We start from the raw sequence: 22,477 nt of genomic DNA, 5'->3' as shown, positions 1-22,477 counted from the left end.
ATTGAATTAAATATCTCAGTAATTACAAACAGTAGCAGCAGTATAAAGTGACAGTGTGAAATCAAAGCTTTAGTAGAATGGGGAGGTTAAATGCGCACAATAAAATGTGAGCACACCTGGAAGGGTTTAACAAATAATCAAATAATAAAGGAACTCCAAACTAAAGTGCCTAACTGCAAAACATCAAATCAAACTCACACACTCAAAAGAACCTCATAAAACTCAATGTGCAATAACAAACCAACAACAAAAATAAACTCTCAATAATAAATCCACACACTTGCAAAACCCTTGTAGGCTGCGCTAACAACCCAGTCAGCAATCAACACACCCCCCTCTAGATTTCAATAACATACTACAAGCAGACTGCAATAATACTTTATAACGTAATCCTTCAGTTCTAATGTCCCACCCCATTAAACTAACATAATTATAATCAATATTTAAAATATAATTTACATGCAGTACTATTCGAGGGGAAAATATCACAACCGCTAAAGGAAGAAGGTTTTGTCTTACTTAGTTTGGTCGGTGAACCTGCACGTCATCTGCAGTAAGTTGAAACAGCCAATTCAGGTCCAGTTCGCTTTCGATACTACATAAGCCTTCAAAACCACAAACGTCCAGGTTTAACTTTCCAAAATTCGTGGCGTAGTATACCTAAAAAAAAACCCCTCTCGAAGCCCTTTCTCACTTTACTTCTTTCTTTCTTTCTTTCTTTACTTCGAGCAGCGCTTAACTCAGCGCTCCCGTTTCGCATTGCAAACTCCTCCTCCCATTTCTCTATACCTTTATTTCCCCTCCTAACAAGCAACTAATTTACTTGATTAATTAAAATTTTCAAGACAATACAAAACAGGTGACAGACAGTACACTTCTACTCCTCACAATGGTCTGAACCCAATACTTTGAACTTCCTCCTACAGAAAAGATGTATGTGAACTGTTCATATTTAACACTATATAAACCAATGTTACGTTGTAACAAACACACCTTTAGCAGAAAAGCCAACTTTAATGAAAAAGTTACCCCCCTGAACTAAGTGCCGAAAACATTTAATAAAGGGGGAAAGGCGGGTCAACAGCGCAAAAGGATGCGGGATCTTTAAGTTACAAATACAAAACAAAAGGAACAATAATCGATCATTTAAACCAGATAATACATTTTCTGATTCTTCATAGGCGAACACACACACACACACACAGCGTGTACAGACAGACAATGAGCCCTTCAGCCTTGATCAAGACAAACAGGTATACTGAGCAGTAATTAAAGTCCTGAACAGAGCAAAACCACAGAGAAGAAAAGAAAACATTGCATCAAAACAAAGTAGCAAATAAAATAAAAAAAAAACAATCCAGTGAAAAAAATGAATGGAAACTATCTCACCACTCCTTGAAGAGTCCTTGATCCAGCGATGAATGAGAGAGTCCAGCCAGTCCAAACGATATCCAGGAATCCTTTATCAGCTATGACAATTTAACCAACCCACCAAACATTTAGCATTCATTTGATCTACCTTAACATCTATGTGGCGGAGTGTCCCGCACCTTTGTTTATTATTTATTGTATATGTTGATTTATGTTTATATGACAGAAAAAGACAATTATTGTTTGTTATTTGTTTTGAATATATATTTTTAAAAACCTCGTGAGGATGCGTGACTGATCAGCTAGTGAATTATTTAACTAGCTGACAGTCACACATCCTTACTAAACTCGTGCAGACTATGGCCGAGGGTTATTAGGATAATTAATTAACAGCTAGTTACCCCTCGGCCAGAATATAAAAGCCTGCAGCTGTCAGCGCTTAGGGTGGCGGAGAGAGCGAATGCTGTCAACCAGAGAAAAAGGTACTCGTTACGGAAAAAGCGATATTACTTAGTGTCTGTTTATTTTTATTTGTTTGTCTAACGCATCTTTTTGGTTTGTAGTGTTTTGTTTGAACTGTTTTATTTAATAAATACACGGAGCGCCGTAGCACTGCAGTTTCACCACCGCCATTCCGAGTTTTGTTTTCTGTTTTTGGTCCGTGACGTCACCACCCACACGCCACTCAACAACAGCTCGGTCACAGTCCATTAACGAACATGAATCATATTAGTTAGTATAACTATAACCGGGTTTGGGCAGAAAAAAAGGCTACTATTTGTATTTAATTACAAAATACTCTGTGACAATTGTATCAAAATACGAAACACAAATTACTTTTCATACATTTGGATTTTGAAAATACAATTTCAAAATACCTCTAACAAAAGAAAGTGAGTTTTTAGATTTCCCCGGGACACATAATTGAAATCACTACGGGGTGGTCGGGATCGGGGGGGGGGGGGGGGGGGGGTGAGAGGAGAGGAGATGCGGTTCACAACGTGGTTCATAAAGCAAACAGAAGCGCATACGTTTCCTACCTTCCTCACGGTCGGGGAAAGCAAACCAAAATCCCAGCTATTACTATCATTCGCTTGTTATCGTGGTTCTGTCAGCTGATCATTTAAATCGGTCTCCTGTGAAATGTAAAGCTACCCGGATCCCGTATGTAGTTTTTTTTTGTTTTTTTTTTGGTCAAATACAAAATACTCTGAAGTTAGTATTTTCGATACAAAATACTTACAAAATATGTTTGAAAATACAAAATGTAATGAAAATACGTATTTCAAATACATGTGTTTCGATACTGCCCATTCCTGACTATAACTAAAAAAACACTGTGAAACAATAACAAAATAGTAACAAAAAAATAACTAAAATGATTTGATCTGAACTGACATTAATCTGCCTGCTTTGGGAGATAAAGGTCTGTCTGCCTGTGAGATTTGCATATAAAATGAGTTGTGTTTGAATGATTCATATGCGTCAAAAAAGCAGTCCTGTGAAGAGAAACTATCCCACCTTTCTGTATGAAAGTGTTTGGTTATTGTATACTGTGTTTGGTTATTGTATACTAGTTTTATTTACATTGTTAAAAAAATATATATTTTCCAACACTTTTTTGCTTTACATTGGCAATACATTTATGGATTTCATTTAAATGTCTAAAATATATATATTTAGTGACATTGGTGTAGACATTTTGGAACATTAACCAAACGTAAATATTGTAATAATACAGCGTACCATATATAAATGATATTCATTGCAAAACAACTGCATTAATTATGCAGTTACTGTAGAGTTTATTATTTTTATTTATTTCATTTATTTGGTTGGGATCACGTACAATTAAAACATTCATGATCGAACATGCGATGCATTGTACATACAATTTAGACAAGACTAATTTTCATTGTTAGTCCCGAAAATAAAACAAAATATACAAAACAATGACAACAGTAAAATACAATAAAAAATCAACAAGGAGGGGGACTAATAAAACAACACTAAAATACAATTAAAATACTAAAATAACAATTAATAGATATTAATATACAAGTGGTAAGTGCAGTGGACTGAAAAAAACGGTGCAGTTACAAAAATATAGTTGCAGTTAACATAAAACTATTATACTAAGACTATTATAAATCGCTGGTTTCAACTATGTGCTGTAAAGGGCTTACCAATTCTTTCTTTCAGTGCAGATTAGTTCTCTGCTTGATCGTTTTCAAAATTATTTTTTATTAAACGTGTTCGGTTTTGCCAAGATCGTAATTAATAGAAAATATTACTGCACAAGGATTATACCACAATACTGTATAGGCTACCTTAAAAAAAAAATTAACGTGAATATTTAAGTACAGTACTACAAAATATATTGCTAATTGTAGGATATAATGTAGCATTTGTTTCCTTCATATTAACAATGGTTTATCTGTAACATGCTGAGAACACTCCCTGATTTTTGTGAGTACAGTATGGTCAAGCAGAATTTTAATGAGATAAATAACCAATCTATACTTTTAATCTTATTATGTTATTGTATTCCATATTATTATTATTATTATTATTATTATTATTAGTAATAATAATAATCACACAGCCTCCTATTACTTGTTTATTTTTAGAACGGGGTCTCCCCCTCCGCCCCCGTGCAGTTTATTATTTTTGTGGTTTATTATTATTATTATTATTATTATTATTATTATTATTATTATTATTATTTAGTTATTGTGTAAATATGACGGCGAGAGTCGTGCGCCGTGTTTGTTATTGTTATGGTTTATTGTTTTATAAATTTGACGGCGTAGCCGAATGTGTGTTTTTGTTTGGTAGTGTGGAGTAGTGGTTAGGGCTCTGGACTCTTGACTGGAGGGTTGTGGGTTCAATCCCCGGTGGGGGGACACTGCTGCTGTACCCTTGAGCAAGGTACTTTACCTAGATTGCTCCAGTAAAAACCCAACTGTATAATTGGACAATTGTATGTAAAAATAATGTGATATCTTGTAACAATTGTAAGTCGCCCTGGATAAGGGCGTCGACTAAGAAATAAATAATAATAATAATAATGGGAAGCTGTGGCAAAGTGGTAAAGACGTGCAGGTTTGTGCAGTGCAGAGCGTAGCAATCACACGGACAACGTTTGTACAGGTGCAAGGGTGTTTATTTAATTTGATAAATGTCCAGAGCTTTAAGGCAAAACCTGTAAATAATGACAATGTTGGAAGTGGTACAGCGGCGTGTATCACTTCAGTTTGTAATCTCACCAAAGTCCCGTTCCGTCACCCACACAAACACAAAACACAGACACAATTAGACAGTGCGTGATTCTAGTGCTAGTGGTGAAAACAAAGACAGTTCCTGTAGTGGAAAAGGTGCGTGGTGAAGTCCGGGTTTTTGCTGGCCTGCGGCTGCAGCTCCGGATCGTGCTTAGTAGTGAAAACAACACACGAAACACTCAGTTTATTTCTTAATACGGGTTCCTTCTCGGTTATGTAATTTTAACCATTTGCAAAGGAACAGATCACTCAAGCCACGCCCCCTATTTATCCCCTCGCCCATGGCCCCGAGGTTAACGACCGCATCAGCTCCTCCAGTCCTCGGATGCCACGCCGCTTACCGCCCGGGTCAATGAGCTTGGGTGCCGTGGCTCCGCCCCCTTCCTAAATGACCGACTTCCATCTACCCTACAGAATAAATTGTCGTGCCATTTAATTAAGGGTACTCTGTTCCTCGTGCACCGTGCCCTCACAGGTCGAGAGGGAGATCTAACACCAAGAATCATTCGATCACTGTTACAGAAGCCTATACACGGTATTTAAAAACCTTGTGTAGAAGGTGGCCATCTCCCGAATTAAGTGATTAATTTGTTGCTAACACCATGTAACACTTTTTTTTTTTTGTTCCTGGTAGATTGGTCCGAAGATGCACCTGGCAATTCTGCCTCTATATGGCCACACTGCTCAGAGCGCTGTCTGATACTCATGAACTTGGCAGTTTTCAACTCGTTGTACAATTAAATACAAATCAGTTAAGCACCATCTTTCTGTATTTTGTAGAAGTATAAATACTCCGGTAAACATAAATAACATTCATCATACTCATACTTTGACGGTTTTTGTTTTATTTCCCTTTAAAAACTGCCATTTCTGAAAATATTACGGTCTCAAGCATATTCAAACTGGTAGAAAATGAATAAAAACATTAAATTAAATCTAAAACACACATTTTCAGTATAGTATAGTAACTGAAGAAGACATAACATGTGCAATGTAATTTATTTTTGCTCGTAGTGCTTTCTTGTAGTGATCTCAAAACAACGCACCAGGGCACCACCTGTTGTCTTGATAGTGCAAAATATGCATTTCGAACGGGTCCGCGGCACCGAGTTTTATTTTTCTACACTTTTTTAAACTCACGGTTGATGAGTCCTGGTCGATTTTGATTCATGTTTGTGTAATAAATTAAAAGTAGACAGTCTAAACTTTTTGTCAGTGTAGGCCCTAAAATGTACGTCATACAGAAGGGCGTTTTTTTCCGTTTTTTTTCCTTTACGCGATGATCTCAACACCTAAACCAATCAGGGCCGAGCTGACACTTAAACTATTGGTTGTTGAAGGTGTCTATAATAAAACGTAATTTAAATCAAGAGCCAATCATGGTCGACATTTTAGATATTAAGGCGTTAACATTGTACGCACTTCCTCGCCAGCTTGTAATTTTTTGAACAGCGCTCAGTAGAGTCTTTGTTATGATGGGGAGAGGAGCTCCCAACGTTCCATCAGCGAGTACTGGCGCAGCAGAGCAATACTTTATTGTACGGAATTAGGAATAGAGTTATTACATTTATTAAAGTTATTAAATTATAAAAATGTAAATGATAATTTATATGTACAGATTTTGAGTAATGGAGTTATACACGAAATATATGTATTTGCCGTTGCTAGACAAAATGATCGACCCCTGAAATATGCGTTTTGTGATATTTTAATCACTACTTCATCCTTAATTTAAAAAATCAAGAACTTAAATTTTAAACAAAAATGGTGTAGAACGTAATGGAATTAATTGAAAATAGAAATAAAATGCGTGAAATTAAGCTTAGACAAACTGCCTATCGTTGTACGGGGGGGTGAAACAGTGCCGCGGGTCCAGCAATGCTGAACATGAACTAGGTCATTTAAAATACGCTAGTACAGTAGTTGATATAGGTAAACAGTTAAAAACTATAGATAATGTTGATATAACATAGATCTGACATATGCTTGTGTGTGTGTGTCTGTCATTAGACTGCCGTTTGAGCTCATATCTCCTGTGTAGGTTGAATATTTTTAGGCTCGGTAGTTTTAACATGTAACAAAACGTCACAAAGTGGTCATTTGCATATTAATTAAATACTTATTTTATTTATTTTAACCATTGTTGTTTTAAACTACTCAACGGCAACAAATATGATAACAAATTATATATTATGCTTTAAATATATCAACTTTATAGAAATGACAAAGTTGCAATTGTGTAACAATTTACACAAGTTTAAAATAGATTAATATATTAATAAATTAAAAATGCTAAACACTTTATTTATATACAAATAATCACATTACCTGCCTTTTCAGTGGCAAATGCACTCTTTACAAATTCTTAACATGTAAAACATTGTTATGATGACTTTTGAACCCTAAACAAACACTATAACACATATTGCAAAACTGGAATAGTTATAATTTCTTAACAGACAAATAAAAACGCTTTTAAACAAGCTATAATATGTTATGTTGCGATACATTATAAACAAAACCCTTGCATTTAAAAATGACACTTAACCCATTTTTTTCAGTACAGATTCACTGCTCAGACACGTGTCTGTAGGTGCCACGCCTTCTGGGCAGTCCTGACACTTGGGTGAGATGCGTTTTTAGGGGCAGGTTGTTGCATTAAAAGAAAAACTAACTTTCAATTGAAAAACACGACCAAGCTTAGCGTAAACTTTTTCTTTAATTTTTTTTTTTTTTTAGATTTTTTTTATTTTATTTTTTTTAATTCAGAAAGCTAAAGTCAGTAGAGTGCAACACTTAAATCCAAGATGGCCGCCGAGAAGGAAAGGGTAGCAGGATTTGGTGCATAAAAAAGCATTTCTACACGTTTTAAATCATTTTTTATATATTTTAATTTTAGATATGTTTAAGTTAGGTAAAAACTGTTAATAATAACCTATTTCTTTTGTTTGTTGTTGAAATCTAAAAAATATGTGGCCACAAGTGTTATTTTCTAATTGATTATGCCTCAAAAGTATAGAAAATGGCTATTATAACCCACAAACTTTGCTTTTGTGACCAGGACAGTGATATTTTGAAATCTACCCGTTCTCTGCTCTCAAAGTGGGTGTGAGGAGTGAGAGCAGCGAGAGAGAAATTAAATGAAACGAAACTTAAAAAAAAACTTTCGGCTACGCCGTCAAAGCCGTCATATAGCATTCTTTTCAGAATTTTTATTTAAACCACCAACTATTCCTAGGGAAGCAAAATCCACATGGAATAAAGAGAATAGATGAGTGTTATTGTAGAGCCCCTCAGCTTTAGAGAGGTAACAAGTAGGGGAAGACACAAATATTTGCTATATATTGTCCCTTTCAATTGAAGACAATGTAGCTTTGCTGTTCCTAGCCAGATCATTTATTATTACAAAAAGAGTACTGCACAATAGCTGCAGAGCATTTATCAGGAAGTACTGTAAAAAAAAAAAAAGGAAAATAAATAAAATATAACACCGGTTATTTTTCACCACCAACGGGGAGACACAACGCCTGAGCCACTAAAGTGAGAACTGTACCACACCACACCCAGCCACTCTGTGCACCAGAGCTCAGGATCAATGTGCATCTATTCAGGGATGCCAACATAGAATAAGGTAACTGTGAAAAGGTTGCAAACCCAGTCAGGTGGTGCAGTGGCAGAATGGAAACTCGGTGGCAGAACCTTGCAATTAAGTTCAGTAGGACTATAGCAGGAGGACAGCTGATAGCAGTAATTCGTCCTCCTGACCACTGGCAGCATGAGAGAGCAGGCAGCAAGAACAGCGCTTTTCAGTGTGCGAGACTGTTTTGTTTATTTATTTTATTTTCAACCCGGGCTTATCATAGGTGATATTCCCGGGGGTTCTTTTTGTTAGTTTATTTGTGAATTAATAAAACCCTGCCCAGCCCTGCCTTGCTGGTGCACAGGTCGCGCCTCACTTCCTGCCTGTCTGTGTCGTCACGTCTGGTCCCACAGGCGCTACACCCACCAACCCCCATCACAAGGATTTCCATTACACAAAAGTAGATGTTAAAACTTCATGTTTCTTTCTTTCTATTGTGCTTGAGATCCCCAGCCAGAATCTTTGTCTCAACCACAGCCAGTTGCTGCTCCTCTCTGCTGCTTCAGATAAGTTCTTCACTGTGCGATGCAACTCTTGGCCACTGAATCCAACGTCTCTGAGAAACCGGGTTGTAGAGTGTGACACAAATCATCGCCAACCCACCTCCACTGGGTAAACCCGGACTCTACATCCTCGCTGTTCCGCTTCAGTGGCTAGTTGAGCATACTGCAGTTTCTTCCTCTAACATGCCTCATCTACAGCATCCTCCCATGGCACTGTTAATTCTACCAGGTGAACAAGGCGTGCTGATCCAGACCACAAGACAATATCTGGTCGAAGGTTAGTGGTGGCAATCTCAGGTGGAAAAATAAGCCGTTGACCAACATCTGCCAGCATTTTCCCGTCTCTAGCAGCTTCCAGTTGACCTGGGCGAGGATTGGTTTTGACACCTTTTCTTGGTGGTTGCTCTCCTGCGTGGAGGAATGTTGTCTTTTGTGTGTAATGTTTTGATTGAACAGGTGGCAACGTATTGGTCATGTTACGCTTGTCTTCCAATGCAAAGGCCAAACATCGCAGCACCTGGTCATGGCGCCAAGTAAACCGTCCTTGTCTAAGAGCCACCTTGCATCCTGTCAAAATGTGCCCTAATGTAGGAGGTGATGAACACAAAGGACATGAGGGATCCTCTCCTACCCAGAGGTTTAGGTTCTGTGGTGATGGGAGAACATTGATGTTGACCTGATGAGGAAACTGATCTGGCTCTGTTGCATTGACCATAGGTCTTGCCAGCCAATCTTGCGTTGTTCCACACTCTCCCATCTCATCCATTCTCCCTGCTTGGCCTGGGAAATGGCCTTTATACACCCCATCCTCTCCTCCTGCTTTTACACCTCGTTGACTACCAGCTTCTTCTGTTGAGCTGGGGCTGCCTTGTGCCATGTAGGAGGAGCTGAACTGAGACCAAGACCCCCTCTTCCATGCTGAATTTGCCCCATGATATCACCAACTCGAAGGGCAGCCTTTGCATCCTCTACAGCTTTCTTGGCTGCCCACTTTCTTGCAGTTTTCAACACAGGTGCTGCCTCCCTTACGCATTTGTCGTGTGATTCTACTAATGTGATTTCCATTCTGACCTTGGTGCACTTAAACTCCTCGGTTAGAGCGGAGACTGGTAGCTGCAGTATTCCTTTACCATAAATTCCCACTCTGCTGAGGCAGCGTGGAACTCCCAACCATTTCCTGATGTATGAACTGATTTAAAGCTTCCAGCTTCTCTACTGTTGTCAAAGAAACATTGTACACATATTTATTCACTAACAAAATTAGCTTTCAAAACAAAATACAAAACAAAAAGGTTCAAACAATCAAATGTTGCTGCAAACAAAATACCATCACCACATGAGCACAGCCTGCTACTCCTGTATCCCTCTGCTACACACCAAACAAACCTCCCTTTAATAGGATGCAGCTGGGCATTCAATCATGGATAGAGCTGGAGATTAACCCCATCCCTGCTAAACACACACATGCATATTTACAGGAAAGTGGGTGGTGGTTTTCTTTATCAAAAACACTTATACATTTTCTTTTACTCTTTTTAGGATACCAAAGAAAACAAATGAAACTTGAAAAGCCAATGACTTGGAAACCATGTATTTTCTTCCTGTTTCTACTATGTATCTTCATAATGTCCTTTTTTTCTGGAGTCATTGAAAGATTTGATAAACAGCAAATCCTGAAGATGAATCAATTAAAATCAAGTTCCAAATCAACAATGACCACTATTAGAAAGGATCGAGGGATATGGACTGTAGACTCAATTGGCCGTCTTGGCAATCAGATGGGTGAGTATGCAACTCTGTATGCCTTGGCTAAGCAAAACAATCACCAAGCATACATACTTCCAGAGATGCATGAGTACTTAGCACCAATCTTCAAGATCACTTTACCTGTGCTTCATAGTAAAATTAACACAAACATACAATGGAAACATTACGAGCTCCATGACTGGATGTCCAATGAGTATTACAACATTCCTGGGGATTATGTGAAGCTAACAGGCACTCCTTGCTCTTGGACCTTCTACCATCATATTAAAGAAGACATCCTTAGGGAATTCACCTTCCATGATTTCCTCAAAGACGAGGCCAACCGGTACCTGGAAGGTATTAAAGGGAGTCGTGAAAATGTCACCTTCATTGCAGTCCATGTGCGAAGGGGGGACTATGTGCATGTTATGAGAGACGAATGGAAGGGAGTGATAGCAGATAAGGCCTACATTGATAAAGCCATGTCTTATTTCAGGAACAAGTATCAAGAACCTGTGTTTGTGGTAACCAGCAATGGCATGGAGTGGTGCAAAGAGAACATTGATGCTTCTAAAGAAGATGTGTTTTTCTCTGGTGATGGAAATGAATCAAACCCAGCAAAGGACTTTGCTATTCTTGCTCACTGCAATCACACCATCATGACTATTGGGACATTTGGCTACTGGGCTGGGTATCTTGTTGGTGGGGAGACGGTTTATCTCTCCAACTTCACACTCCCTGAATCACCATTTCTGAAAGAATTCAAGTATGAAGCTGCCTTCCTTCCTGAATGGCATGGGATCCCAGCTGATCTTTCACCTCTTCTGAATTCAATCAAACCATAGATCGATGAATTGCTCTACTTCACTTGTAACAATGAACAACTTGGCCAAAAATTAGGAGGACTCGCTGACAGCACGCCCTTCAGAGGACACGCATGCTTGCCTTCATCTCTGCCAAATCAATATGGGAGCAGCAGCACTGAGACAAGGTCTTAAAAACAATTGGATATTTCAAATTGGGAGAAAATGGGTAAAAATAATTGCCGATTCCAAATTTAAAAATAAAAAAAGTTTGGAGAACAAAACAAGAGAGAATGGTATTCCACGCCAAACAAGGAGGCGAGTGAAATGGGGACAGTTTTGGCTGAATTCAGAAAACTCTGTAAAGATGTGAACACCAGCCTTCAAATAGTAGAAGAGGCTGAAAGCAGAATTAGTGAAATGGAAGACAGCTGCATCAGCCGGGAGAGATTAAGAAAGAAAGGCATCATTGATTATTGCAATTCAGTCTGATCCGCAGGATACATTACAACACAGAACAATATTTCAAACAGTTTCTCAGATAACAAACATCATTGTACCACCTGAGCCATGCCTGATATGTCTTGGCGATATGTCTTTAGTGACAAATATGGGCATTGGGGATGTTTGATTTATTAAGATGACACTAATAACAGCTGATAAATGTATTGCTCTTTGTTGGAAAAATGATAACTCCCCAAATCTATCTATGTGGTTGGGGAATATTTGCTCATATGTCCTTAGTGAAAAAAAATACTGTAGGATTTGAAAAAGGAACCGGCTCTATTTGAAGAGATATGGAGTGGATTTATTAACTTCCTTAACTCCTCAACTTATTTTGCCACCACAAAGTATAGCTCCCTCCTGACCAGAGTTTATCCGCAGTCCAGTTATTTTTGTTATATATGTTATATTATATAACATATAATTTAAAATATATTATAGAACATATAATAACACAGCTGCTTAAAATGTGTTTCTTTTAAGCAGCTCTTAAAATAAACAAATCCCCTGGGCCGGATGAGATCCTCCCAATAGTACTCAAAGAAATGAAATAAGTTATTTACAAACCACTAACCAAGATCATGCAACAGTCTCTGTTGTTCCGGCAGACTGGAAAATTGCAAACATTATACCGATCCACAAAAAGGGAGACAAAACTGAACCAGGTAACTACAGACCAATAAGCCTGACTTCTATTATATGTAAACTTATGGAAACTATAATAAGATCCAAAATGGAAAATTACCTATATGGTAACAGTATCCTGGGAGACAGTCAGCATGGTTTAAGGAAAGGGAGATCGTGTCTAACTAACCTGCTTGATTATTTTGTGGATGCAACATTGACAATGGATAATTGCAAAGCATACAACATGGTTTATTTAGATTTCCAGAAAGCTTTTGACAAAGTCCCGCATAAAAGATTAATTCTCAAACTGAATGCAGTAGGGATTCAAAGAAATGCATGCACACATGGATTAGGGACTGGTTAACATGTAGAAAACAGAAAGTACTGATTAGAGGAGAAACCTCAAAATGGAGTGAGGTAACCAGTGGTGTACCACAGGGATCAGTATTAGGTCCTCTGCTATTCCTAATCTACATTAATGATTTAGATTCTGGTATAGTAAGCAAACTTGTTAAATTTGCAGACAACACAAAAATAGGAGGAGTGGCAAACACTGTTGTAGCAGCCAAGGTCAAATTTTCCATTTTGGATCTTATTATATTTTCCATAAGTTTACATATGATAGAAGTCTGGCTTATTGGTCTGTAGTTACCTGGTTCGGTTTGTTAACTTTCTTATGTATGTTTTTCTATGTTATTACTTTTAACAGGTTGTCTTTTTTTTTTTGTTGTTTTTTGTTTGTTTTTTGTTTAAGTACTGCATTATATTTCAGGAAGGTATGGTGGGAATCCATGTAGAGAAACTACTGTTTAACTTTTCTATTGTTTTTATAATTTTATTTTCTGTCATTCTACTGTGTTTTGTATAGTTTGTTTGTTGTTATATAGATAGATTTTTATTACAGAGTTTCCAAATGTGAGGAAGAATGACACAAAACTGACTAATAATTGTGAATAAACTTGAAAGATGAAATACCAGAGCTTTTAACAGTTTGGGTATATTAGATGCTATTTTATCTGTTTCCTTACTTTTGTTAAGCGCTTTGTGATCATTTGTCTTTATTAATAAAGATTATTATTATTATTATTATTATTATTATTATAACACCCTGGAGTTAAAGTGTGCAATTTGTAGTGCAGTGCATGGCAGAGAAAGGAATTGGTTAGCATGGTAACACACTGATAAGAATGGTAAAGCAGGATATCAGAGAGGGTGAATCATTGGAAAGGCACAGTGTGAACATGGCAGGATATGAAAAGCATCCTCGAGTTTTTGGCTTCTTTCAAAGATCAGCAGGTGACAGCAAAGCATTGTTAAATGATCACTCAGACAGACATGCTATTGCTTAAGAGAAAACCCCATGCAAACTAAAGGGGCTATTCTGCAGGGGGATGGTTTCATGATAGAAACATGTCGCATCACAGGAAAGCCTTTTATTGCAAAAGTGTCAACCTTTCCTCATTTACATCTGAAGAGAAAACACTGAAACCACAGTTAAAGACTAGAAATCAATATTATTCATTTTTAGAGTAATATAGTTGAATATAGTTGTGCATCTATTTCCCCTAAGAGAACACTTCTACAGTATTACATATATGCAATAAACAGAAATACCAATGGAGACCTCTGAACCGGTATAAATATAACACTATACAACAGAAACATACCAAAACCAAGAAATCCAAATATACTACAATATATATTTATATAAAAAAATCTAATCATACACTGTACAACTGAAGACAGAAATGGAGTATTTAGATTTCAGATCCTTAAGTCAAATGATACAGGATAGGTTATAAAATGTTGTGCCATGCACAGAGCTCCACTAAAAAACAGTAAAATCATTTTTTTGCTGAAGTACCCGTACCATTGCTGTCATTTCAGCATCAAAAACCAGGATGGGGACAAATCCATACTTGGCCTCTACATTAACCAGACCTCGTCCTCCTCCTCCTCTTCTTCACTGTCCCCTTTTTGGTGACTCAGTGGCTGACTGGTGTGAGTTGAAGCTGCGGCGGCACCGAGTGTAGCACTGCACTACCAGGGCCAGCAGGCTCAGCGCAATGACCAGTACGATGAAGAAGACCGAGGCGGCCCGCACGCTGTAGCCATGACCTTTCAGCTCGCAGGGGTCTCAGTGGGGATTAGGTTGGTCAAGTTCAGCGTGTAGCCCAGCATCCAGCCGATATCGGGGTCATCGGCCTGAAAGAGAGGAGGGCTTGAGTGAACGAGGGGAACACGTAGCACCAGTTATTCTGCAGCCCTGCGGAAGGAGACGCAACAAAAGAGAGTAAGATAACATTAGAACGATCTTCAGCTGGTTCAAGTCTGAAGAAGAAAAGCTGCTGCTGTTTCGCTTGCAGTTTATTAGTTTGTTGGCGCGAGGTTTGATCGCTGCACGGACTGAAACTCCCTCACCCTCACCTTCTTCTCAAAGACGATCTTGTTCCATGATTGGTTGTCAAACTTGTAGGCATCAGCCAGTAGAGTGGTGATGTAACAGCTGGTGGCGCAGTACTCTCTCAGATTATTCTCCTTCTCTGTGGGAAAGTCTGTCTTCAGCTGCAGCAAAAACACAGATGCAGCACTTTCAGCACAGGGTGGTTATGGATCAAACAACTCAGCTGGACGATAACCAGAAGAACATCCTGCAAATGTTTTATCAGCTAAAGGTTTTATGGAACAGATATCCAACTGTATATAAGAACCCTATCCTTCAGCCATGCAATAGCCTTGATGCTGAGGTTTGGATTAGTGTGATTCTGCAGTGAGTCCCTGCCCCGCCCCACCCCCGATACGCACGCTGCTCCAGTCTCTCTTGCAGAATTCTTCAGTGGTTTTCTTCGTAACATCCAGAGAGGACCGTGGAGCAAGCTTAAGAAAGTCAAACATGTAGAAAAAAGCAGAGCAGGCCTGGAGAGAAACAACAATAACAACAATTCATATCCGAGTCACCTCTTGGGGACGTGCCCCCACCTTGTTATCTAAATTGTACATCAACCAAAGTCATTGTCAGGAGACTAACTGGTATGAAAGCTGTAAAAACAGCAGCTCCGTGATGCCAGAGAATTACAAAGAAGTTGCCACGCACTGAAGGTTGACAGACCCCATCGAAGGAGCACTCTGGTTTCCTGGCGCAGGCGGAACAGTTGAAGAGGGTTTTGATGAGTGACTCGCACTGCGCGGGGCTTCCATTGCCCGTGAACGTCACTCTACTGTCAGGGAGGTAGGGCTCTGGCTTAGTGGGGCAGGGGGAATGAAAGATCTCTCCCAGCATGGCATTAAGCCAGTGGGGAAGTAGGGGTGGACCATCGGCTTGGCTATGTTGTTTTCCTGGTGAAAGAAAAAACTTTAATGTCCCTGAATTAAAATACTCCGCTGCCCAACGTAATTCTATGATTACATTCACACTGTGCTGGGAAGCAGCTTCCTTTAGAGAAGTCCAACAAACACTGTAAGAGGAGCTCCTTGAGGAACTGATTCTCCCAAGAAGAGCAGGACTAGCTGGATTGACCTGAGTTACCTTCACAAGCTTGGCAAGGACAGAGTTCCTGAACTGCATTTTCCCGTAGGACAGGAAGCTGTGTGTGTACGCCGTGTGTTCGTATCCTCCCAATAGTACTCAAAGAAATGAAAGAAGTTAATAACAAACCGCTAACCAAGATCATGCAACAGTCTCTTGACACGGGGGTTGTACCGACAGACTGGAAAATTGCAAACGTAATACCGATCCACAAAAAAGGAGACAAAATCAAACCAGGTAACTACAGACCAATAAGCCTGACTTCTATTATATGTAAACTTATGGAAACTATAATAAGATCCAAAATGGAAAATTACCTATATGGTTACAATATCCTGGGAGACAGTCAGCATGGTTTTAGGAAAGGGAGGTTGTGTCTAACTAACCTGCTTGATTTTTTTGAGGATGCAACACCGACGATGGATAATTGCAAAGCATTGTGACATGGTTTATTTAGATTTTGACAAAGTCCCGCATAAAAGATTAATTCTCAAACTGAACGCAGTAGGGATTCAAAGAAATGCATGCACATGGATTAGGGACTGGTTAACATGTAGAAAACAGAAAGTACTGATTAGAGGAGAAACCTCAAAATGGAGCGAGGTAATCAGTGGTGTACCACAGGGATCAGTATTTGGTCCTCTGCTTTTCCTAATCTACATTAATGATTTAGATTCTGGTATAGTAAACAAACTTGTTAAATTTGCAGATGACACAAAAATAGGAGGAGTGGCAAACACTGTTGCAACAGCAAAGGTCATTCAAAATGATCTAGACAGCATTCAGAACTGGGCAGACACATGGCAAATTACATTTAATAGAGAAAAGTGTAAAGTATTGCACGCAGGCAATAAAAATGTGCATTATGAATATTATATGGGAGGTACTGAAATTGAGGAATCTATGAAAAAGACCTAGGAGTTTATGTTGACTCAGAAATGTCTTCACTTAGACAATGTGGGGAAGCTATAAAAAAAAAGGCCAACAAGATGCTCGGAAATATTGTGAGAAGTGTTGAATCAAGGAAAGTAATGTTAAAACTTTACAATGCATTAGTAAGACCTCACCTAGAATATTGTGTTTCGTTCTGGTCACCTTGTTACAAAAAGGATATTGCTGCTCTGGAAAGAGTGCAAAGAATAGCAACCAGAATTATCCCGGGTTTAAAAGGCATGTCGTATGCAGACAGGCTAAAAGAATTTGATCTGTTCAGTCTTGAACAAAAAAAGACTACGCAGCGATCTGATTCAAGCATTCAAAATCCTAAAAGGTATAGACAATGTCGGCCCAGGGGACTTCTTTGACCTCAAAAAAGAAACAAGGACCAGGGGTCACAAATGGAGATTAGATAAAGGTGCATTCAGAACAGAAAATAGGAGGCACTTTTTTTACACAGAGAATTGTGAGGGTCTGGAACCAACTCCCCAGTAATGTTGTTGAAGCTGATCCCCTGGGATCCTTCAAGAAGCTGCTTGATAAGATTCTGGGATCAATAAGCTACTAACAACCAAACGAGCAAGATGGGCCGAATGGCCTCCTCTCGTTTGTAAACTTTCTTATGTATCCATAGAGACGGAAGCTGGCCTCGGTCTGTTTGTCTGCAATCCGTCCTTCAGGGGTGAAGGTGATCTGTGTGGAGGCACCTCCCATGTCCAGGGCACCCAGGATCTTTCCATTCTTGGGGTGCAGCCACTTCCCTTTGTAGGAGTACTGCAACACAGAGAAAACAAACTGCAGGGTTGGGGGACAGGAATCTCTGCCTTCCTGCTACTGCCTCCCTCCCGAACCTTAGCTTTAATCACTGAACCTCACTGCCTCCCTCCCAGTGCCATCCAGGCAGTGAGATCACTGCCTTACCTTGATGAAGGAGCTGAGCAGGTAGTTGATGGCGATCCAGCCGTATGCCCCCTCCTCCACCCCCGACAGGATGCGGGCGCCCTGGAATTTGAAAGGGTACGAGCCAATCATCTTCCCCACCTCCACCAGCACCTGCTCCGTCTACACAGGGCTCTGAATCCTGCAGGGAAACATTTCAGAAGTCAGATACAGGTCAGTCAGGGTTGAGAAATGTATTGCCCAAAGTCAGCGAGGGGGAGTGACTTCTCTTAGCTGTGTAACCCCCCTGTCAAGCCAGGCTTGGGGAATTGCCTGTACTTTTTGCAAAGACTAGGAGTTCAGTCAACACTTTATTTTTACTGGCCATAGAAACTGAGTGTGATAGCGGCAGTTTTTTTTTTTCCTGAGCCCATCGGACAGCTATATAAATAAAAAACAAATAATTTAATAAATGGAATTTAGTCGATAGTTACCATAACTGCCAGGTTGGAACTGTCTTGTTAGGGGGACAATGCAAACAGCGATGGAGAGCGCAGGGTGAGAGAGAGCAGAGATACTATAAGAGTGAGATGGGAAACTCAGCAGCTTCTTCCATCCTCGCTCTCGCAAAGATGTGGGAAATAAGGAGTCCCGAGGAGCAGTTTTTTCCTATTTATAGAACGTAGAAGTTTGCTGCTGGCCTCAGTCTGAGCAGTCTCACGAAAAACTGACTTCATATTTTTACACAATTCAACGTAGAGAGACACCCCTATTTGACACTTACTGTACATATCACTATTAATTCGATTAATGCATTTGTCTGACTTGTCAGCTACTTTATATCACCCAAGTCCTTCCTAAAATTGCCTGCTGCTCATGCATATTGTAGTCTAAACCAAGCCTCTAAACCAAGCAATGATACCTGCAATCTTAGCAGTGTCTGAGGAAGATCATTTCAACCGATACAGTATTTTGATAATGGGTTTGCAGGAAACTGTCAACGACGCGTAGAAGTTTCAATATCTTTATTAAAATCTGCAGCAGGATAGTTTACTCTCTCAAAGTAGTTATGTTTAAGTTATTTACAGTACTCAGACTTTTTTTTAGGTAAGTGAATAAATATATTTTTTGTACAAACTCCACGTGTAATAGTCATTAATTGGAAGCTTTAACATCAAATAAAATACGTTTTCTGCATAAACTAGTCTACATTTTAATAGTGTTGCTGTACATTATTTTATTTATCCCGTGCCAAAATAAACCACTCATCTCTGCTCTTAACTAATACCCTATATTGGTAAATATATTTGTATTTTAAGCAATATAACCGATCATTCTCTAATTGTGTTTACCACCAGCTGAAGAAAGTTTATTTATTTATTTTACGCGATACCATTTTTCTAACCAACTGCTGCACCACGTTGTTTTGAGTAAATTATAGATCTTACTAATATAATAATTTAAACTGTGATATTGTGCAACTTTAGGGTTATTTTAAAATTTTTAAAATACATAAAATTGCTATGCATTTGTCAGCTTTTTGGTGAAGTTGTAGTAAAAATAATAATTCTTTGCAGCTCAGAGTAGTGGATAATTACTGATTCCAGGGGAAGGGGCATATAAGCACGCCGACTTCCAGCAATTTAAAAATCGCTTAGGAAATCACAGTAAGACCACCGATACTAACCTGAGAGGCAAAAAGAGGAAGTGAGCTCCATGCAGTGACAATTTATGCCCTCGGAAGACATCACTCCAAGGAGGGGCCTATCAGCAGCTTTGACATATGAAGCTCGGTGATCTGACCTATAGCAGAGCGTAATCCCAAAGGTGCATTGGTGGTCATCTTCAACACACAGCATATACAATGGAATACAAATATGTCAAAATGGTGATGTTTTATAAAACAAGATGGCCACCACACCTACATTTTCTTCTTACATTTAAAACTGCTTGAGTTTAAAAACAGATCACTTGATTAACCCCAAACCTGAAAACCATCATGCCGTGTCGGTACAATTAACTTTTTTGAAAAATGGCGTTTGTGCACAAGATGGCCGACTGACACATTTTTTTTTTTTAAACTTTCAAAATCTTTTTCTGGGGAACTGGTGACGTTGCTGATTTCAAAGTTGGCACATCAAGAACTAAACCCGCTTCTACTGGTACTGTTATGGGTTTGGGAGCCGTAAAACTGCCTGGCAGTTCTAGTTTATTATTAGGAAAATAAACGAACAGGAAACATGTGGCCTGCTGTCTGGAATACTTTTTTTCTGGTTAGTTGTGTTTGATTTACTAAACCTTTGACAAATTAAAGTCGCACAAATCAGAGCCCCGAACCAGGGAAGCAGCTGAGAGCATGAGGGGGAGGTGGTATGTATATAAAAAATACAGGGTGTGGCAGCCTGTTTTTATTTAGGCCTGTTTACTTCAAACTGATCTATGAAGACAACTGTTTTGTATTTTCACCGTGTATGTTTTTGTCCTATATTATGTTTGAACAAAAAAAATAAGCATAGGCTAGGCTAGTTGCAGTATTTAACTTTTCCAAACTGAACTTCCAAAACAGCACTGCTGCTAACGTTATGCTAGATTGCATTTACAGAGCAAAATCTCTGGTGCAATAAAAACAGAACATAAGAACATAAGAAAGTTTACAAATGAGAGGAGGCCATTCAGCCCATCTTGCTCGTTTGGTTGTTAGTAGCTTATTGATCCCAGAATCTCATCAAGCAGCTTCTTGAAGGATCCCAGGGTGTCAGCTTCAACAACATTACTGGGGAGTTGGTTCCAGACCCTCACAATTCTCTGTGTAAAAAAGTGCCTCCTATTTTCTGTTCTGAATGCCCCTTTATCTAATCTCCATTTATGACCCCTGGTCCTTTTTTCTTTTTTCAAGTCAAAGTCGTCCCCCGGGTTGACATTGTCTATACCTTTTAGGATTTTGAATGTCTGAATCAGATCGCCGCGTAGTCTTCTTTGTTCAAGACTGAATAGATTCAATTCTTTTAGCCTGTCTGCATACGACATGCCTTTTAAACCTGGGATAATTCTGGTTGCTCTTCTTTGCACTCTTTCTAGAGCAGAAATATCCTTTTTGTAACGAGGTGACCAGAACTGAACACAATATTCTAGGTGAGGTCTTACTAATGCATTGTAGAGTTTTAACATTACTTCCCTTGATTTAAATTCAACACTTCTCACAATATATCCGAGCATCTTGTTAGCCTTTTTTATAGCTTCCCCACATTGTCTAGATGAAGACATTTCTGAGTCAACATAAACTCCTAGGTCTTTTTCATAGTTGCCTTCTTCAATTTCACTATCTCCCATATGATATTTGTAATGCACATTTTTATTGCCCGCATGCAATACTTTACAATTTTCTCTTTTAAATTTCATTTGCCATGTGTCTGCTCAATTCTGAATGCTGTCTAGATCATTTTGAATGGCCTTTGCTGCTTCAACAGTGTTTGCCACTCCTCCTATTTTTGTGTCGTCTGCAAAATTAACAAGTTTGCTTACTATACCAGAATCTAAATCATTAATGTAGATTAGGAATAGCAGAGGACCTAATACTGATCCCTGTGGTACACCACTGCTTACCTTGCTCCATTTCGAGGTTTCTCCTCTAATCAGTACTTTCTGTTTTCTACATGTTAACCAGTCCCTAATCCATGTGCATGCATTTCCTTGAATCCCTACTGCGTTCAGTTTGAGAATTAATCTTTTATGCGGGACTTTGTCAAAAGCTTTCTGGAAATCTAAATAGACCATGTCGTATGCTTTGCAGTTATCCATTTTCAATGTTGCATCCTCAAAAAAGTCAAGTAGGTTAGTGAGACATGATCTCCCTTTCCTAAAACCGTGCTGGCTGTCTCCCAGGATATTGTTACCATATAGGTAATTTTCCATTTTGGATCTTATTATAGTTTCCATAAGTTTACATATAATAGAAGTCAGCCTTACTGGTCTGTAGTTACCTGGTTCGGTTTTGTCTCCCTTTTTGTGGATCGGTATTACGTTTGCTATTTTCCAGTCTGTCGGTACAACCCCTGTGTCAAGAGACTGTTGCATGATCTTGGTTAGCGGTTTGTAAATAACTTCTTTCATTTCTTTGAGTACTATTGGGAGGATCTCATCTGGCCCAGGGGATTTGTTCATTTTAAGAGCTCCTAGTCCCTTTTAACACTTCTGCCTCTGTTATGCTAAAGTTATTTAAAATTGGATAGCAACAGGTCGACATGTGGGGCATGTTGTCCGTGTCCTCCTTTGTAAAAACCTGTGAAAAGTAATCATTTAATATATTTGCTATTTTTTTTTCTTCATCTATGACTTTGCCATTTGTGTCTCTTAGACATGTAACCTCCTCTTTGAATGTTCTCTTGCTGTTATAATATTGGAAAAACATTTTGGAATTGGTTTTAGCCCCCTTAGCAATATTGATTTCTATCTCTCTCTTGGCCTTTCTAACTTCCTTTTTGACTTGTGTTTGCAGTTCCAAGTACTCTTTCTGTGTGCTTTGTTTTTGGTCCCTTTTAAACGCTCTGTAAAGTGCCTTTTTTCGCTGAATATTTTTTTTAATTGATCTATTAAACCATTTTGGCCATTTTGTTTTAGATTTAGATTTGTCTACTTTTGGGATGTAATTGTTTTGTGCCTCT

The 22,477-nt window shown here is 38.8% G+C and overlaps 2 protein-coding genes across 2 annotated transcripts; one reads left to right on the top strand and one right to left on the bottom strand.

The window, feature by feature from the left end:
* The first annotated feature begins 1,730 nt into the window (after window positions 1-1,730).
* LOC117414310 (galactoside alpha-(1,2)-fucosyltransferase 2-like) lies at window positions 1,731-12,401 on the top strand. The gene is made up of 2 exons (XM_058988966.1): window positions 1,731-1,853; window positions 10,335-12,401. Exons 1-2 carry the CDS (start codon window positions 1,832-1,834, stop codon window positions 11,384-11,386), a joined length of 1,074 nt encoding a protein of 357 aa, XP_058844949.1. The 5' UTR covers window positions 1,731-1,831; the 3' UTR covers window positions 11,387-12,401.
* A 1,492-nt stretch (window positions 12,402-13,893) lies between these two features.
* Window positions 13,894-18,698, bottom strand: LOC117962763 (ectonucleoside triphosphate diphosphohydrolase 8-like). The gene is made up of 4 exons (XM_058989612.1): window positions 18,684-18,698; window positions 17,859-17,999; window positions 14,903-15,040; window positions 13,894-14,680 (listed from the first exon to the last, which is right to left on the bottom strand). Exons 1-4 carry the CDS (start codon window positions 18,696-18,698, stop codon window positions 14,597-14,599), a joined length of 378 nt encoding a protein of 125 aa, XP_058845595.1. The 3' UTR covers window positions 13,894-14,596.
* Window positions 18,699-22,477: the final 3,779 nt, after the last annotated feature.

Source organism: Acipenser ruthenus, chromosome 16, assembly GCF_902713425.1.
Source record: "Acipenser ruthenus chromosome 16, fAciRut3.2 maternal haplotype, whole genome shotgun sequence".
NCBI classification, from domain to species: Eukaryota; Metazoa; Chordata; class Actinopteri; order Acipenseriformes; family Acipenseridae; genus Acipenser; species Acipenser ruthenus.
The sequence above is the reverse complement of the archived record's forward strand: the minus strand, read 5'-3'. Positions and strand labels throughout refer to the sequence as shown.